This window comes from Anoplolepis gracilipes, chromosome 2 (assembly GCF_047496725.1).
Source record: "Anoplolepis gracilipes chromosome 2, ASM4749672v1, whole genome shotgun sequence".
Lineage (NCBI taxonomy): Eukaryota > Metazoa > Arthropoda > Insecta > Hymenoptera > Formicidae > Anoplolepis > Anoplolepis gracilipes.
Window position 1 is genome coordinate 12535001 of NC_132971.1, and position 18980 is coordinate 12553980.

At 38.2% G+C, this 18980-nt stretch overlaps 1 protein-coding gene and 1 long non-coding RNA gene across 6 annotated transcripts in view; one reads left to right on the plus strand and one right to left on the minus strand.

Moving 5' to 3' along the window:
• LOC140676374 (uncharacterized) overlaps positions 1–12231 on the plus strand; it is a 13230-nt gene extending 999 nt beyond the window's left edge. The window contains exons 2-3 of the long non-coding RNA XR_012048556.1: positions 10803–11045; positions 12081–12231. This is a non-coding gene — a long non-coding RNA (uncharacterized lncRNA). The remainder of the gene's footprint in view (positions 1–10802; positions 11046–12080) is intronic.
• The window catches only part of LOC140676373 (melatonin receptor type 1B), a 176225-nt gene that overhangs the window by 14340 nt on the left and 142905 nt on the right, over positions 1–18980 (minus strand). For 3 of the 5 annotated variants that reach the window (XM_072911364.1, XM_072911363.1, XM_072911366.1), the window contains exons 3-4: positions 10273–10535; positions 541–757 (exon numbers count right to left, since the gene is read on the minus strand). In XM_072911364.1, coding sequence (XP_072767465.1) covers positions 541–757; positions 10273–10528 — 473 coding nt within the window. In that variant the 5' untranslated portion in view covers positions 10529–10535. Of the gene's footprint in view, positions 1–540; positions 758–1174; positions 1303–10272; positions 10536–16005; positions 16053–18980 lie in introns of those variants that run through there. The other 2 variants (XM_072911367.1, XM_072911368.1) reach the window with 2 other exon arrangements.

The following is an 18980-nucleotide window of genomic DNA, read 5'->3' on the forward strand; positions in this document are numbered from 1 at the left end:
AAATTTTAAAAAATTATATTTTTCAAAATTTAAATTAAATTTTTTTAAATAAAATTCAATTATGCATTATATATAAATTACAGATAAAAAATCAATTTAATATCAAAACATTACATATTATATGAAAATATAAATTGATAAAATTATTATCTTTCGCGTTTGTTGTTTTCATCTTTATTAAAAATGATTGAATGAAATTGATAAATTAATATTAAGATATAAATTTGATAAGAAATTTTCACAATGAAGAAAATACTTTGATTGAAAGAGAAAATGCAATCAAGAACACAAACAATACATTATATAATATATTGTTGAAGACTTAACAATAAGTTGCAGTTAAGTTGTTCTCTCAAAGAAAGAACTTCTCGATTTCGCGCGATATATATCACCGCTCGAATATCACAAAGCCACAAAAGGGTTCCCGGGATAAAATAGATGGGAAAATGAAACACCACCGTAATGTCACGTGGCAGTTGACGCGTTAAATTGCGAAAACACCCATTTTACGCGGATCTCTCTCCACCCTCTCACACATACCTCTCGGCGGGCAGACACAGACGTGCGTAATTTTCGAAGGCGATTGCCGCCAACGTCAGTACGGTCACCAAAAAGCAAAGGGCCTCGAGGGTCCACTCGAATCGGCAGGTAGCCAGGGACTCTTCGTGGCCCGCCAGGATTACAATCACCGAGGCCGGTATTACCAGTCCGGTCACCACCAGATCCGCCAGCGCCACGTTCACAAGGAATGCGTTTCCTGGAAAAAAAGAATCCGCGTGTGAAACTCATTAAAGTAATTAGCTTCTAACAGTTTTTGCAATCTGGAAACGCTCGAGAGAGTCGGCGCGTTTCGTACTTTTTGCGTTCACATCGTGGGTCTTGCCAGAGGTACTTGAAATAATGTTGGCTTAAGTTCGTCAAATAATCACAAGACTGTTGGAAGCAATGTTTAAATTGATTAAGCGTTTATTTTAATATTTATTAATCATACATTTTTCAAGTAACATAAATTTTACTATTTTAGTAAGTTAGTAAAATTTATATATATATACAGAATTTTTCAGGATTAAATGTTAAAATATATATATTTAGAATCTGAAATATGTGTTTACTTAAAATATGTATTTAAAATCATAAACCAAAAAAATCATTTTTCCTTTGAAGATATACATACTTCCAAACGCTTTGTTTAAAAAAAATTTAGACATCTAAAATTACGGAGAAGAATGATAAAGTTATTACACTGCTTTAATATGAGCTTGTTTCCATAACTATACATGTCAATAGTATAAAAACGATACATAAACACCATATTGACAAATCACTGAGAAACTCTCTCTCTCTCCCAGTAACATTTCTCAGTTTATTTGACACGAACAAACAAACAAAAAACCTCCCATGTATCCCTTTCCAATTTTGATGAAACTTGATGGGTTTGTAGAGAGTTTATCAAAATATTCGATGCGTATTTTTTATCGGCAACCAAACATGTTTAAAGGAAAGTAAGAATTAAAAAGTTAAGTTTCACAACTCACATTTTTTATACAAAAAGTATAAAAGTATTTTTATACAGAAGTATAAAAAAGTTAATTTTTGTACCAGTTTTTAAAATTCTGTACATATTGTACATTTACAATTTAATTATGCTATCATGTTTCGTTCCGAGGTTATAGTCGAAAAGTGAAAATTTAGCCAATTTTCGAGGGCTAATTTTACCTCTTAAACATTTGGTTACCGATAAAAAAATTTATATCGAATATTTTGACTCCCTCTACAAATTTATCAAATTTTTTCAATAAAATTGAAAAGAAACCTAGGAGTCTTTCTCTTGTAAAAACATCATTATATATCTCACATTTATTCTAATAGAATAAATAATAAAATTATTTTAATAGTAATGCCAATATAGTGTTTGTGTATCGTTTTTATAATATTGACTTGTACAGTTTTGAAAACAAGTTTGTATTAGCAGTTGTATAATATAACTTTATCATTCTTACCCATAACTTTAGACGTCAATATCTCTTAAACAAATCATTTACTTACGCATACATTAAGAGGAAATTTTTTTTTTGTTTGAAGTTTTTAAATTCATATTTTATATTAGGACATTTAATCCTGAAACATCCTGTATTAACTTTAATAAATTTCTAAATATATATATACATTAATATATTAATTAAATATAAATTAATGTATTGACTTTAGTAAAATAAAAAAAAACATATACATATGTATATGCACTCCTGGTTCCCTCTCTTCAAAAACATAAGCAGCTCATTTAATAGACAAGTGAAATTTAAAAAAAAATTTACTTCGAATAATTTTTTTGAGATTCTTGCAACATAAGCAGATTATATAGCATTGACGGTGATAATTTAAATTCACATTCTACAAAGAAATTTAACAATGCACCATGATTAAAACTTGACAGTAGTTTTATATATTGCAAATTCTGTCGTTATTCGTGAATATCCCCGCGTATATTGCGAGAGCTTGGGGGAACTCTGTACAATATCAGCTTTAATACCTTAATGCTGCGATTGTATCACGCGATGGGCGGACCGGACAGTAGATTGCACTAATGCGTGTAAATTAGGGGTTTCATTTGTCTTTTGAGGCTTCTTCGACCGTTTCGTCGCAACTTTATGTTCTCGCAGTAGCTACAATTTACCGTCTAAAATGTAATCCACTAGGTTAGACTTTGCCGTTTCCAATCGATCGCGCGCGAACCACGCCGTCCGAAGAGGATTCCCGGATAGTGATATAAATTCACAGGGTAATCGTGTTGGATACATACCGATCTATCGCGCACACGACGCCAGGAATTCGACTGTACTGCCAAGAGCGTCAAAGACGCTCTTCCTCTTCCGTTGGCAAAAGTGCCAGCCTTCGATCGGGTACCCTTGTGCCAAGCTATTATATTACGCGGACTGAAAAATCTTGGATTTTTTTTGCAGCTTTGCGCCCCGCAAGCTAAAGGAGCGCTTGATGTTCACCGGAGAGATTCTGGGGCCGGTCTCAATCTTCTACATTTAATCAACGTACGTCCACAGGGGCATAATATCAGAGGTCGTGGCTTCTTTTCTTCTGGGCGAATCGTAAAAGCCATAGTAATTACAAAACGATGTCGACCGAAACGAACGGTCATGCCGGCTGTAAAACTTTGTTCCGTCGTGTAACTACGATTATTGTCATTCGACCGACGACAGGCTACTAAAACGTGGCTGAGAAGGCACCGCCGGTGCAGTCGCAGTACCTGTTAGTACGAATTATAACGTTTCATAAGCTCATACATAGAGAACCTTCGGTTAAGCGAAATATCAAATTGTAGAAAGTCGCGGAAAGAAAGAGCGTAATATCCGCATTATCTCGCGTTGCCTCCCCCTCTCCCCCCTCCCACAACGACGGGATATATTCCCTCGATTCTCAGGGATTTCCCCGAGATCAATACCCGACGAAGACACACGAAGAAATAGGAAATAATATCCGTACGTCGGCACGTCCTTAGGGGAGTATAACGCTATAATAAGGTTGCACGAGGGAACGAACGTTATACCTTACGCTCGCTCGCATTACGCTCTATGAGTAATAAAGTGCATAATAAGATTCGTTTCTTTTTTTTCACGCCAAGCGCACAACGCTAAGGTACTCGAGCTTTCGTGCCGAGCTTAACGATCCGTCCGTCAAACGAGGAGGCCCGGGTATCGCGCGATATTTCTCGACGCCGGGAATAAATGAAGTTTTCATTAGTCAATCACCAGGTCGCATACATATGCATTCGCGCACGAGCAGCAATTATTATAATTATATACGTTTCCTCCGACGAGCACAGCCACATTTTCCCCGTCCTACCCTGCGGGGTAGCGAAGCTGAAACTTCGCTCACCCTTACAAGACAAATTTTCATTTACTATGGTTTCCTTATGTAAATAGATACCGCACAGCATACAATGGGATAACGCCCTGCGTCGATGTAAAACGATGCAGTAGAGATATCAAGTATTCAAATTACTTAGAAAACGCGTAAATATATAGCTATGAGCAGCCGAGCGTCACGATTGTAACCGCGCGCGCGCGCGCGGTTTAATTAAGCACTTTTAAGGAGTTATCAACATTTATAAATTACAGATAAAATGGTGAATTAGTATTACAGTCCACCACGTATAATTTAGTTTTTTTTCTCGACATTTTTATCTCGCATGCTAACCTACTTAGCACTCTTATGTAATAAAGTATCTAGTAATTATAACGTATTATTTATGCGTCTATTTTTATACAATAATTTATTTGCAAATCTATCGAACAAAAAAAATAAACAGTACATGCGAAAACAGTCTCATTACATTGTTGTCATTAAAATATAAAATATTAGCATTAAATTACACAATAAAGGAATTTTTAAATAATTGTATTATTTTCTTTTACATTTTTTCCAAAAAAAGTTACATTGCAATTGCAACGCACTGCACATTTTCATTTTCATATTAATTAGTTAAAGAAATATAAACATGATATATTAATATCGAGAGACGCTTATCGATTATTGATGAAAACTTTTGCATGCTCTTACTTAATTTTTCAAAACAAAACTCTCCTACCATCAGTACGTTTGTAACGATTGAAGAGTTAATAATCCTAAAGCCGACAACATTAAGAATATCTGGAAGAACGCTCTACCAGATAAAATAAATTACATTTCCAGCTCTCGCTCCCCCAAAGCTAAAGTGACATTTTTACCGAGGGTTACTTCGGACTTGTCGCTTTTTGGGAAGCGCGAAACGCGTGATCGCATCAACACGCCAGCCCCGGCGGCTCGCACGGCGGCCGCAAACGTGTTCGCGCCTTTGGCGAGGATATTACACCGCCTGCGATAAAAATGATTACGCGACAAATTGCACCGTCCGCGCTTCGATGGGGAAGGGAAAGGGAAGGCGCGCCCGCCTTTTTCACCACTGCCTCCGTCTGCCGGTTAATAGGATGAAATATCGCGGCCTGTCTCTCTCTCTCTCTCTCTCTCTCTCTCTCTCTCTCTCTCTCTCTCTCTCTCTCTCTCTCTCTCTCTCTCTCTCTCTCTCTCTCTCTCTCTCTCTCTCTCTCTCTCTCTCTCTCTCTCTCTCTCTCTCTCTCTCTCTCTCTCTCTCTCTCTCTCTCTCTCTCTCTCTCTCTCTCTCTCTCTCTCTCTCTCTCTCTCTCTCTCTCTCTCTCTCTCTCTCTCTCTCTCTCTCTCTCTCTCTCTCTCTCTCTCTCTCTCTCTCTCTCTCTCTCTCTCTCTCTCTCTCTCTCTCTCTCTCTCTCTCTCTCTCTCTCTCTCTCTCTCTCTCTCTCTCTCTCTCTCTCTCTCTCTCTCTCTCTCTCTCTCTCTCTCTCTCTCTCTCTCTCTCTCTCTCTCTCTCTCTCTCTCTCTCTCTCTCTCTCTCTCTCTCTCTCTCTCTCTCTCTCTCTCTCTCTCTCTCTCTCTCTCTCTCTCTCTCTCTCTCTCTCTCTCTCTCTCTCTCTCTCTCTCTCTCTCTCTCTCTCTCTCTCTCTCTCTCTCTCTCTCTCTCTCTCTCTCTCTCTCTCTCTCTCTCTCTCTCTCTCTCTCTCTCTCTCTCTCTCTCTCTCTCTCTCTCTCTCTCTCTCTCTCTCTCTCTCTCTCTCTCTCTCTCTCTCTCTCTCTCTCTCTCTCTCTCTCTCTCTCTCTCTCTCTCTCTCTCTCTCTCTCTCTCTCTCTCTCTCTCTCTCTCTCTCTCTCTCTCTCTCTCTCTCTCTCTCTCTCTCTCTCTCTCTCTCTCTCTCTCTCTCTCTCTCTCTCTCTCTCTCTCTCTCTCTCTCTCTCTCTCTCTCTCTCTCTCTCTCTCTCTCTCTCTCTCTCTCTCTCTCTCTCTCTCTCTCTCTCTCTCTCTCTCTCTCTCTCTCTCTCTCTCTCTCTCTCTCTCTCTCTGACAAAGCCAGGTAGACGAAAACTCTAGGGGGAGAGGAATCAAGAGGGACTCGATCTGGGGCGAGTGGGGACCGCTCGTTCTCTCGTTCTCTCTTCAGATATCAGCGAATTAAGCCCCTGCAGTCAGTCGTCGCATTCGCGTTCGCGGTTCGCCCGCATTTCGCCGATCGCATTTTCCGGCGGTACGTTTTCGGCGTGTGACGAGAGAGATCCGATCGATTCAGCGGTTGATGCGTGGAATAAATTATCCCGCATCAGCGCTCCGTGGCGTCACCTCGAAATTGATTCTCTCTATCTCTCATCCTCTCTCCTCTATATCTCTATCTCTCATCCACAGGGTGTACCCCCCCTGTCTAGCCGCAGTGCCGCAGCATCGTCATGGGAACGTGCTCTCTCTACCACCCCCTCCCCCTTCCCCCTTTACCCTCCCGCCCCTCCTCCCCCCCTGGAGTATTCTTCTACGTACCGAATGAATCCGCGCTCTGATCAGAATTTGTTTTAATCGATTTACCCGAGTCAGCCCACGCCGCGCACAGACTCCATCGTTTCACATCTCTCCTCTCTCGTTGTGTGCTCCGGCCGTTTCACGAGCGCCGAACCGAACTATTCGCCAACCGCACCGCGGAGTACCCGAAGTATTCGCATTACCAGAGCGGGGATTCACCGCGTTCGGCCGCCTCCGTGATCGGGGTTTCCAAGGGGGAGCGCACCCCCAGACGAGACGAGATGAGACAAGAACTGAGAGGAGGAGGAGGAGGAAAGGGAAAAGAGGAGGGGGAGAGAGAGAGAGAGAAAGTGGAAGATATAGAACGGCGTTCTCTCGTTGTGGCATTAGATACGAGGCGAGCACAGAGTTATACGGCAACCGGGCCCGCTCGTGCGGCTACGCGCCGCGAAATTGACTCGCTCATCCGTGTACACCCTTATAGAGGGACCCCCACGACTGCGCAATCCATTACGGCGCCATTCGGGTTACCGGGCATCGCGGTGGACCCTGGTGCTGCGGTACGGGGGCTTTTTGTTTCCAACGAGTTCTATCTATGCCCGCGCGCCGCGCCGCGCCACGCCACGCCGGCAGAGTTCACGCAAACGAAGCCGAAGTCCGTCCGACACTTCACGTCCGCAGTGGAAATGGGGTTTACGTCAGGCACGAACGGACATCCACGAAAGCATTTCCCGCGATCCTCACCCTCCCCCCCCCCTCCCACTCTCTCTCGAGTTCCACACCCGGAGACGGGTTTCTCCTGCCGGGTAGCGGCGGTGGCGATGCAAGGCGGAAAAAGGAGGAATCGCTAGTGCTAGGGCCGGATTTCCGGCTACAGACAGGCCAGTTGCCGTCGCGTCACGTTCGGACGTATTTATTGGAAAGGGACGATCGTGAAGTTCGAAATTGCGCGCGCGATCGGCACATTAAAACTTCAATCTCGTTACAAGCTTATTCGATGTCCCACGATGTCTCATCCATACCCAAGCTTCTGTATTATTTATTATTGGCCATTCGCGTAAATTGATAGTAGCTCCAACAAAATTCCTAGTAATAGATTTTTTTTTTTTTTTTTTTACGAGAGAACAACTTTCTGTTTTATACATGTAATCTAAGTTTTTCTTTTTTTCTTTAATTTAAGATAACTATTTTAAGACAACGCAAACATTGTAGAGATTTTTTAGTGTAAAAAAGAATATTAAATTACGACAAATTGTATTAAATAATTTCAAAATAAAAAAAATTATGCTCGTATTATAATGATAAAAAAATACTAAATTAATGCGATAAAAATTTAAATTTTTTGATTACGTTATAATATCGATAAAAACAAATCAATTAAAAAATTATATGCATATTCTCTTTTTGATAAAAAGAAAAAATCTAGTTTATAACTTATATTCTTTCTCATCGCTACGTTATTTTCAAAGTATTAACCAATAAAAAATATATGAGTGTGAATGTAAGAAATAAGCAAACGAGAGTGATATATCTCAAAGACAATTCGGATGACTGGTAATGTAAAAATACATACATGTATTCCCATCATTTCTCTGCGTTTCAGAAAGAATAACGATTCATGTACCCTCATTCACGACCGATATCAATATTTTATACCATACTTGGAGCAGACGCATTGAACGCGAAAATGATTGTAGAGCATCATCTCCCCCCGAGAACACTTTCACATTCATCATATTGTCGAGTCTGGATATATATAGTCACTAAAAACAAAATCGAGAAACAATCACGAACAAGTCGAAGGTTAATTTTCGTTATCGCGATAATAATGGCCCAAAGTTTCTCGTTGTCATCACGAGTCACGAGAGACGACACATCACAGCAAACTGCGCATTAAAAGAACTTTATGGCTGACAAAACGAGTAGAACGAAACGAGATTTTCTCGGTGAATAGTTTCAGACGAACGAAAGTCGGTATTATTTGCGCCACTGTCGAGATTCATGCGGAATAAAATAGCGGTAAAAATGTTTCGGGACGTTTCAATAAGAATTACGAGGCTGGCCAGTGTGTGACAGTACACAGTTATAAAACCGAGAAACTCGACAAATTGGAGTGCTGAGAAGAAGAGAAAGAAAAAGAAGAAGAAAAAGGAAGAAAAGGAAAAAAGAAGAGAAAAAAAGTCCATTTAAAGAGATAGAAAGTACAGTAAAGTAAAATTGATTCGCTGCTCTGGGACACCAAGTCTTCCCAGAAAGCTTATACATGATATATAAGTATATACACTACCGGACAAAAGTATTGCATCACTTATCGAAACAGGAAAGTCATTATTTTAATAAACAAAACCATGTATAAATATTACCAAATTATATTGTCATTTTATGCTTTAATAATTTTATAAACATGAACAAAATAACTGAAGAGAAAAAATAAAAAATTTCATTATTCACTTGCGTTTTTTAGGGATGATGCAATATTTTTGCGTGACCGACACTATATATGTAATAAATAATTATGTAAAATTATATAAATTATTTATATAAGTAATTATATAAAAAACCATATAAATAATATGAATAATAAAAATATAATAATATAAAAAACTATATAAATAATTGTAAAAAACTACATATATATAAAAATATTAGTAAATATGAGTAAAAAAAAAATACAAGACAGATGATAATTATATTTGAGACAAGTGTGTATATGGGATAGAATAAAATAAAATATATATTGAAAACAATCTTTATAAAAAAAAATGTTTAATGTCTATTAAATAAAAATACTTAGTATCTTAAACGTATTATTAAAATTTTTTAAATAAATTATTATTTTATCTTTGACACATTTTTTAAGAGGACTTTTGTATTTGTTAATGAGTTTCTATCGCCGAGAATACTTACTTCAGATTGCAAATTCTAAAAGTCTATAATTTGTAGATATCTCTTCAAACGTGACCCACTTGTTCTATGACAAATTAAATTTGCGGATTTAAATTGAATATAAAGATAAGACAGAAAAGGAAGAGCGATACACTTAAGCGACAATGTAATTACATTTCCACCTCCATTGCTTTGTGTTCCGTCGCATCTACAGTCATTGTTATTATGCTCTTTGCGGAGTGTTCGCGTGCAAATAATAATTATCTCAGGTCGGTCTCAAAGCGCAGAGACAACGACGTGTGCTATATATGTATATGTATATATATATATATATATATATATATATATATATATATATACTATATATATAACACGTCAAGAGGGATTATTTATTATCACGCCGACGTATCTACTACGAGGAGAAGAGAAACAAGAGGGAGAGAGAGAGAGAGAGAAGTTCAGTTTGCAAATAATACGAAAAATCGATCTCGTCATTGCCGCAGGTATAATGGCACGATGAAGATCCCATCTTCCCTACAGATTGTACCGACGACGTCGTTCTTTGCTGTTATGTCCCTTCCCGGCCGGATACAGACGGAGGACGCTTTTGTCCGTAGAGACGCAAAAAAAGATAAGAGATCTTACCGCGACGATATATACGAAAGAACGTTGTCGCAAGGCATGTCGGAAATGTACGACCCCCAGGATGGCTTTTAGTCGGATATACTTCTATAGAGTAAAAACTTTTGTCGTTGCATTTGTCGATGAGAGTATTCTCTTTCAGGTACCACTGCCTCCCTGCCGTTCTCTCCTCCCTGCTCTCCTTTCAATCCTTTCTAATGTCTCTCGCCTTTACCATTTTAATTTTCCACCTCGAATTTATATCGCGAAAAAGAATTCTGTTCTCTCTCTCTCTCTCTCTCTCTCTCTCTCTCTCTCTCTACATATGATGAAGTCTGCTACGTCCACCTATTATTTTTATTATATTTATAATTGTGAAAAAAAAATTGCGAACATACCTCGTTTGTTGAGCTGATCTTCTACTACTACGGCGGATATCATGAAGACGTTACCCACGCTCCCGCCGACGGCGAGAGAGGCCAGCAACAGAAGTCGGGCCACTCTGGACCAGGCCGATGACAAGGTCACCGGCGAGACATCAAGGTCACCGTCGATGACACCACTTAGGGCCTTGTTCAGTCTTATTCCAGATTCGACACCGATGACGCTTGCCACGGTGCTCGTCGCAGCGTCATAGATATCCGTTACGTTCATTCTGAAACTGAGAAGAAGACGAATCATTGTTTATACAATTGTACGTTTAAGTAAATAATAATGAATAAATTTTTGTTCGACGCTATCTTACACGTCATTGTATCAATCGGCACAAAAGTTTTAATTAAAAAATATTTTCATTTATTATTAAACACAAATTAAAATTACGTCTGGTTACTATATGATTAACGCACAGATGATTAACAGTAAATGTAACAAAGTCTAACTTTGATGAGTTGCTCATGTGTTCATCTCGTCTTTCATGAATTTAAAGGACCGCTCATGGTGGTCTTCAGCTCTGAAACACGGAGGAAACGAGGCTGAAGCTATTCGATATCACACTATTACACGGAGAGAGGTCTTTTGAAGATTAGGGCCGACAAGACTATACCGACCACCCTAATTGTGAATTATCGATCGGACCATAGTGTGGGGATAGTCACCTGTTCCGACCATGGCCTATGTTAGGCTTCTACAATGTCCTCGTTGTCGCTAACAACATCTGCGCAATATCATGGTAATTAGCAAATATAAATATCATGCACGCGCAGTCAGATAACAGTTGATGCTATATACAATGTTGTGCAACTTAAAAAAAGGGATTTAGTTCAAAATGCAATTCAATTTAAAAATGCATAATACTCGCTGCCCTTTATCTCAGCACAAAAGTTTCACAACAATCATGACAATCTGTATGAATAAAGTGAAACAGATATGCTTTTTTTTTAAGATCCTATTTCGAAAAATATAAGGAAAAATATTAAAATATTTGCTCTCAAAGTTAAAAGATGCTTGCTTTTATATAAGTATCAAATTGCAAAAAATATTATACAATTTATACGATACAAATCTTTTGTTCGAACGCTTAATTGATGACTTTATTTATCACGCTTTCGGATATCATATTATTTTATAACTGTACAATAAATTACATCATTAAATTATATATATCATTATATTTATAAAAAATAGTTCCAAAAATTGTTTTCAAATATATATATATATATATATATATATATATATATATATATATGTGTGTGTATATTTGTAAATGCAAAGTAAATATTCTATAAATGTTAAAAAGAAAAAAAGGTTCTTATGCACACAAAACATACAAAATGCTTTTGCTTTTCTCTGTTAAATATCACGCACTTTATCTTTATTTAAATAATTAATTTGATTGTTTCTTCGTATTTGACACAAATATACACATATTTGCAATGTATATGCCATTGCATATTTCAAATTATCATCGTTAATTTAAATTGTATTATATCAATAACAAAAACCTATTTGGCTTTGTTATTCTGCATTTAAATGGAAACACCTTGATCGTATCTATACAGAGCTTCCAAATTAAATTTTCATTAGCAAATGCGGCTTCGGATGGCCATTGAAATGTTTAAAACGCCGTATTTCGCCAGTCGACGAATACGTAAAAATTGATCGCGAAAATTGCGTTTAATAATAAAGCTGCATCATCGCTCCTTCTTCATCCGATCGTCAAACCGTCCTTCCTTACTTACAGAAATATTTTCACTTGTTGCATTAGAACTTGAAATGGCGAGCCCCCTCGAGCCAATAATCTCATCAATCCCGTTACGTGACCTTTCACGCACATCGACGTCGAATCAATTTCACCGTGGGACGATGCCGGTATCTTTTCCTAATTGAAAAACGACTTCTGTTCACCAGCGAACAAAGCGCCGCACCGTTGACGCCATGGTATAAGAGCTAACTGCAAATTCTAGCTTCCGTCTTCGCATGAAAGAGGATCAGCCAGAATGATTGATGCTCGTTGTACGAGACGTCCCAAAACGTGTCTCTCGTTTCTTTCTTTACAGATTTTTTGTTATTGAATATACATTGTACGAGACGTCCCAAAACGTGTCTCTCGTTTCTTTCTTTACAGATTTTTTGTTATTGAATATACAATCAATTTCTTTTGAGCAGTTTTGAGCACCATTACTTTTTAATTCAGATTTTCAATTTATTAATTTTTCACATTAGAAATATCAGAACTTAATGTTCTGATATAATGTTCACTATTAAAAATAAAATTTACTTAAAGTTTTATAATGTAAGCGCATTAAAATTTGATTTAGTTAAATATTTTAATTCACGAAAATTCCTTAAAAGTCATAATTTGAAAATTTACAACTAAATAAAATTGTCACAATAATTTTGGAATACCGTGTACATACACCGGAAAACACTCACGCATCTTACGATACGACTCTTACGTCCGCTTTAAGCGGCTTTTAAATTGTAGATCTATTTCAAGAGGTGTCTCCAACCGTCTGACTACTCGACGAGACGTATAGATTACAATCTCATTGCGACACCTTGCGAAAATGGATCTCATTCGCGATGCAAAAAGATGCAAACGGTCCTATCGGCTGAAGAGAGCATCTCACGTTTCACGAGTCTCCTCCAATCCTGTGCAAATGTGTGCGCGTAAAAAACAGTTACACGTTCGCTCTCTCGAACTGAGAGCGCATCTCGATGAAGGCGCTTACAACGGGGGATGATGTTGACGGACGACTACCACGATCTATCATCGATCCTGAATGAACTAGATTACAAGTAGACATGTGATTGCATTCCCGTGACTAAGAAAAAGGGAAGATTACTTCAGAAATCTGAGTGTGTAATAACGAGCATTCGAATACGATCTTTTGAATTATTCCGACTGTGTGTGCGAATTTCTTCCATTTTACAATTAAAATCTCCACACAAGAGACGCCACAAAATACACGGACACCACCGTATGTCTCCCTTTATCTATTTGAGAATACGCGACGGAGACAAGTCACGTCGTCTAGTCTCGAGCAGGCCGCCGTGACATTGTCCTCCTGTTACATCTTGCGGTAGGAAATTTCATATTTCTATTCATATACACAGGCACGGTTCTCTCGACTGGCTTGAAGAGGAGAATCACCTCGTATGTGACTCAGACCTATGAACACAGAAGACAGGAAACCCGTGATCTACTATACTGTAACACCAGCAGGTCTCGCTCTTCGTGGCGATATCGGATTTCGTGGGATCGATGACGGCCAGGGAAACAGTTAACCCTCCCTCGTGCCAAGCCTAGTCCACGTCCACGTCCACGTTTTTCGTGCTCGTATCCGACGGACGAGGATAAAGCGCCGGTGCTAAACGATAGTGCTCGCGTGCTTAATTGCCACCTCGGTGTGTTCGCCTCTCCAGCCAGCCTGCCCGCGTGCAGTCGCTAAAATTTTTACGGCGCCGACATACGCGAGAGAGGCTGGACGTTCTCGCGGAAGAGAAAAAAAGAAAAAAAGGGAGGGAAAAAAACGTATAACGATCTTCCGGAGAGACCGTTCCGGCCAACGCGCGCAGCTCGCAACGACACCTTTTACGACTCATTAAAGCGGCCGAAATCGAAGTTACGGTGCAGCCGTATACCATGTTTTATTGACGATAAAGCCGGTGAGAAGTAATTAGGTTCGTATCAAGTTTGCAAACTGCTTCATTTTAAGACTTTTGGAACTTCGCGCCCGCGAGCTCGCGTCCGCGCCATCGATGCTCCAGGAGTGGCGGCCGTTAATTTGCATGAAAGTAATCCGCAAATGAATATTCACCCGGCATATCATTAAGAGACTGCGAGAGGGAAACGCGCGGGCCGGCCAGAGTTAAGAGTTAATGTTCGCGCGTTTGTTCAAATGATCAAAACACATTCATTCCGAATTTATATATGTAAACCGAAATTTTCGCGATTGCAGAACAAAACAAACACGATCCACCCCTTGCTGCCAATTTAACAAACGTACGATATTCGCCCAACCTGTGCTTTCTCTTAACAAGGTTCTTAAGAAAATCTAGTAAATGTTCAGATTAAATTTTGTTTATTTTTTTAAGCTAAAGAATTTATTATAAAGATACAAAATAAATATTTAAATTAACGCGTGGATGGAAGAAGGGACAGAATCGAAAAATTCTAATCCAAACCTATTTCTGATTTGAAATTGAAATTAGGTTTGGATTAGGTTTTTTTAGGATAAGAATGCAGGGGAAGAACTTCCATTTCTCTCACGCCTACGTCTTTACTTTACGATAAAAGTCTCGAAAATATATATGAAGGGAGAGCATAAGGATTAAATATCTTTTCCTAAAAATATTATTTTTACAATATTTCAAAATCGAATATCTCAGGAAGAAAGAAAGCGCCAGAAAATTCAAAGCGTTATTTAAAAATGTATGTCAAAATAAACATAATGCATAAGGTGTAAGTTAATCCAAACATTTATCAGAAATTTAACTAACAAACTAGCTTTTCAAATAAACGCATAAAACTGAATGACAATTTTTAAGGCTAAACGACCCGTGTAATTACACGCCATTACCTTTATACGCTTTATCCACAGTTATGGATTGAATATATAACGCTATAATTCTTTCATTCCGCGGCGGGAGAGACGTTATAAAGTAAATTCTTGAACCATCGCGCTCCGATCGCCCGCGTATAAACCGTCGATGGACGATTACAGGGCGGAAAATAAAATTTCTCCGGGAAAAACGTACGTGCCGGTGTGATAAAGGCGGCAACAAATTTCGCGGATGGCGGGGTTACGCGATTACGTGACGCGTCAGCCAGGAAGGTTACGAGAAAGTTTCTGGAGTGTAAAGTGGGCTTAAGGCAGGCGTAAGGATAAGAAGTCACCGAGGCGAGGCTTTATGAGGAGAGGAAGCGAGGAAGGAGGTGGAGGAGAAGGTGGAGGAGGAGGAGAGAAAGAGAGACGACGCGGTCGTGAGAATATACACGGCTAAGCAAAAAATTCCTCGAGAATGGTGCTCTCGGATATGCTCGAAACGGCCCGGAAGTTTCATGGATGATGCCGGGACCCTTTAACATCCGGATCACGTTCGCCAGCATCTTTTAATAAATAATGCATCGTCGATATTTGGCGCAAGATGCTGTAATTTCTCTCAACTACATTTTTGACGTGCTTTCGCGGAACAGTACGAGCGGTATTAATGCATTTGTAACAAAAAACTCGTATAATGATTTATAGTCCTTTAAATATATCATCTTGACGCACCTTTTACAACGATATAATTAATAATTGTTTATTTAATATTTTTTTGTTTTTATTATCTAGACTATTTTTATTAGATAGATAATTGATCGTTTTTAACAATTTTGCAAGCTTCCTTATATTCGTTAAAGTAATTCGCTGTCAAAGAGTTATTTTGTTGTTTTTATAAAATATATATAAATGTATAATATATTCAAATTAATTTTTCCTGATGTTTTTCCACGTATTTTTTTTATTGATATTATAAAAATTAGATAATTAAAATTAAACTCATTAACTTAAATTGACCTTCGCAAAATAACATTACCTCTAAATTTTAGGGTACGCTATATGAAAGAATCTCAATGAAGGAGAGAAAGAGAACGCAAGGTAAGACTACGTTACACGATCTTGAGGTGAAAAAATTTTTATTACCTTCTTCTCGTGCAAAGAACGTGGTTACCAAGAACACTTATTCACTATGCATGCAGGTAGACCCTCCCATAATCTCGCCCTCTCATCCACTCTGTATAGTATCGTCTTACCTAATAAGTTTTAAATCGTGCGAAATATAACACCGCGCAGATTACTATTTCCCGTCGCAACAAAAACAAATTCCTACCAATCCTTATGCGCCCGTCGCAAATATGTGTATATACTATCTTATTGTTAGTAGTCGTTAATGGTTTGCGAACCGGTATTCTGCGAACCGGTATTCCTTTTTTTTTTTTTAATGCCTTATTTATCGCTTAACTTTCTGACGACGGTGTCGCTCGTAAATCGAGAAGTTCGGTGTCGCACTTAAAGTCTTTGTTTTTCGCTTGCAAAAGAGCCTCCTAAAGCTATATATGTCTCGTACTTAGTATATCAAACGCACGACATAGTGGCAATTATATGTCGGCGGAAAAAAATTATAATTTACAAAAAAAAGATTAAAAGAAAGTCTCCCGTTTTTAAATTTAATTGTTTTTAAAATTATTTTTTTTATTTAATTAAAAATTAATAAGATAGGTTTGTAGAAGGGGTCAAAATATTCGATACATATTTTTTTATCGGCAACCATGTGGGGTGTAAAAATTAAAAAAATTGTTTTTATATAATTCACATTTTTTATGCAAAATAAACGACTTTTATATAAGTGGATAGCTTTTAAAATTTTTTACATTTTGTGCATTTACGAAATTCGCTATTATACTTTGTTTAGAAGTTATAACCGAAAAACGAAAATTTGGTCGATTTTAGAGAGCTGATTTCATCCCTTAAACATGTTTGGTTGCCAATAAAAAAATATGTATCGAATATTTTGACCCTCTCTACGAATCCATCAAGTTTTATTAAAATCGGAAAGAAACACCTGACACCTTTCCTTGTAGTTTTAAATCAGTAATCTATATATCTATGTAAAATCTACTCGAAACTAAAGTAGAAGCAAGAAAAACTTACTTTAAAAAAATTAATAAAATATAAAGTTTCTTCGTGTATTTGAAACTCTAAAGTTTAATTTGAAAAGAAATTTTTTAATTATCTATAATTATCAATATCTCCAAAATAATTCCAAATTGCTTGAGAAATCCGCTTAAAGAGACTGCGGAAACTATGGAAAATACAATGTAAAACTGATTCCATATAACTATTATGGCAAAACATTTTAAATCTTTCGTAATGAAAAGAATCGTCTTTTATTCATAACAAGTTATGTTAGGTTTTGTATGCTTCTTGAAGAAGCACAATAACGCGATCTATTCTACGCTGCATATAATGCACTTAATGCACGTGGCTATTATATTCCTGGGTTAATAATAAAATCGATTAAACTGTCATTGATGCGATATATAAGATATTTAATACCTTTCAGCATAAAAAATTCTGCATACGTTTTCTCTTGCTTCATTTATTTTCTTAAACAATATACTCCGCTCAACGAAAGAATCCATTAAATGGCTGTCGAGCACAACATGGGATCCACCTGGTCCCGACCCTTTGTGAACGAACACAATCGGTCGGCAATTTCAAAATATTAATAAAAGATCTAACGCCGCGATTACGCGAGGCAAAGAGAGAGAGAGAGAGAGAGAGAGAGAGAGAGAGAGAGAGAGAAAGAGAGTACGGACCTCTTTATTGTGCGTTCAAAAACACGCCCACGCAAAAGAACAACAAGGTCGTAGTATTGTAGTATATCGCATCGCAATATTGCTGAAAGAATTGAAACGGAGAATCTGAATGCGAGACTCTTTATATTCCTCGCTCTAAAGCAAACGCGTTCATAATATCGCAAATATATGGTATATATATATTTCGCGTGCGAGCGCGGCCGTGTCACAGTCGAACAATACATGAATCGAGATATGCGTATATACGATCCGTCAGAGCGGCAGATTTTTCATTACGGTTGTCCCCCCCCCCTCCCTCCCTTCCCTCCCCCACCACCACCCCTCTCACTAGGTTTTTTAATTAATACGATTCAAGGCGGAGGAATGCGACGCGCGTCGACTTTGTCGGCGCGAGCGCATAGAATTCCGCCCTTTAAAATCTGCATCGTTAATTTCCGTCAGAACATCTGACGCGTACAAAAATGTGCCACGTGCATATGACAAGCGCCTAACTCGATCTTTTATCCGGGCCCGCGATAACGGACCGACGCGACGCGACGCAAAGCGGCCACGGCGGATTTAACTCATCGGATTGTCGCGAGAGAGAGAGAGAGAGAGAGAGAGAGAGATTCGCGCGCGATCAGCGAAACGACGGCGCGGAAATTCCGCTCGCTATTTGTTAACATCTTTTCGAGATTAAATTTTAATCCCACACGGCGGATTGGCTTAAGGAATCTCCTTAGTGTGTAACGCCGCTACTACGGAACTGGATTTAAATCGTTTCACGCTACGCTGCCAGATTAGGTTGCTCCCGGGAGCACAGCTGGAATTGATATTTTCAGTACCATGACCGTCGCCGGAGGGAAACTATTAAGTGCACGCTCGTTTCCTTCAAATGCGTGCGTATTCCGCGAGTAGACGAGTAGATAGGTAAGTTGCCTACCTGCATTTATTCTTCGCTTGTCTTTGTATTGTTTAAAATATATTGTACTAATTTTTTCAATATAATTTTTATAATGTTCTTTAAAAGATAAAAATATCTTTCAGGAAAATTAGATAAAAAGAAAATAAAGAAATTTTTCCATCCTATTCTTTTTCTTTATCTCTCTATTTCGTTAAATGCACGATACGTAACTTTTATCATTAAGTCAACTGTTAATGACAGATTCGTTAAGAAACTTAGAATCAACTCTCCCGTCTTTGCAATTAGGCCTTTGATCAAATTTTCGTTAATTAAACATTGAATTCAAATTTCCAATCAACTCTAAAACTCCGACTCGAGAAATCAGACGCTAAACTTGGTAAAATTAAAGTAATTTT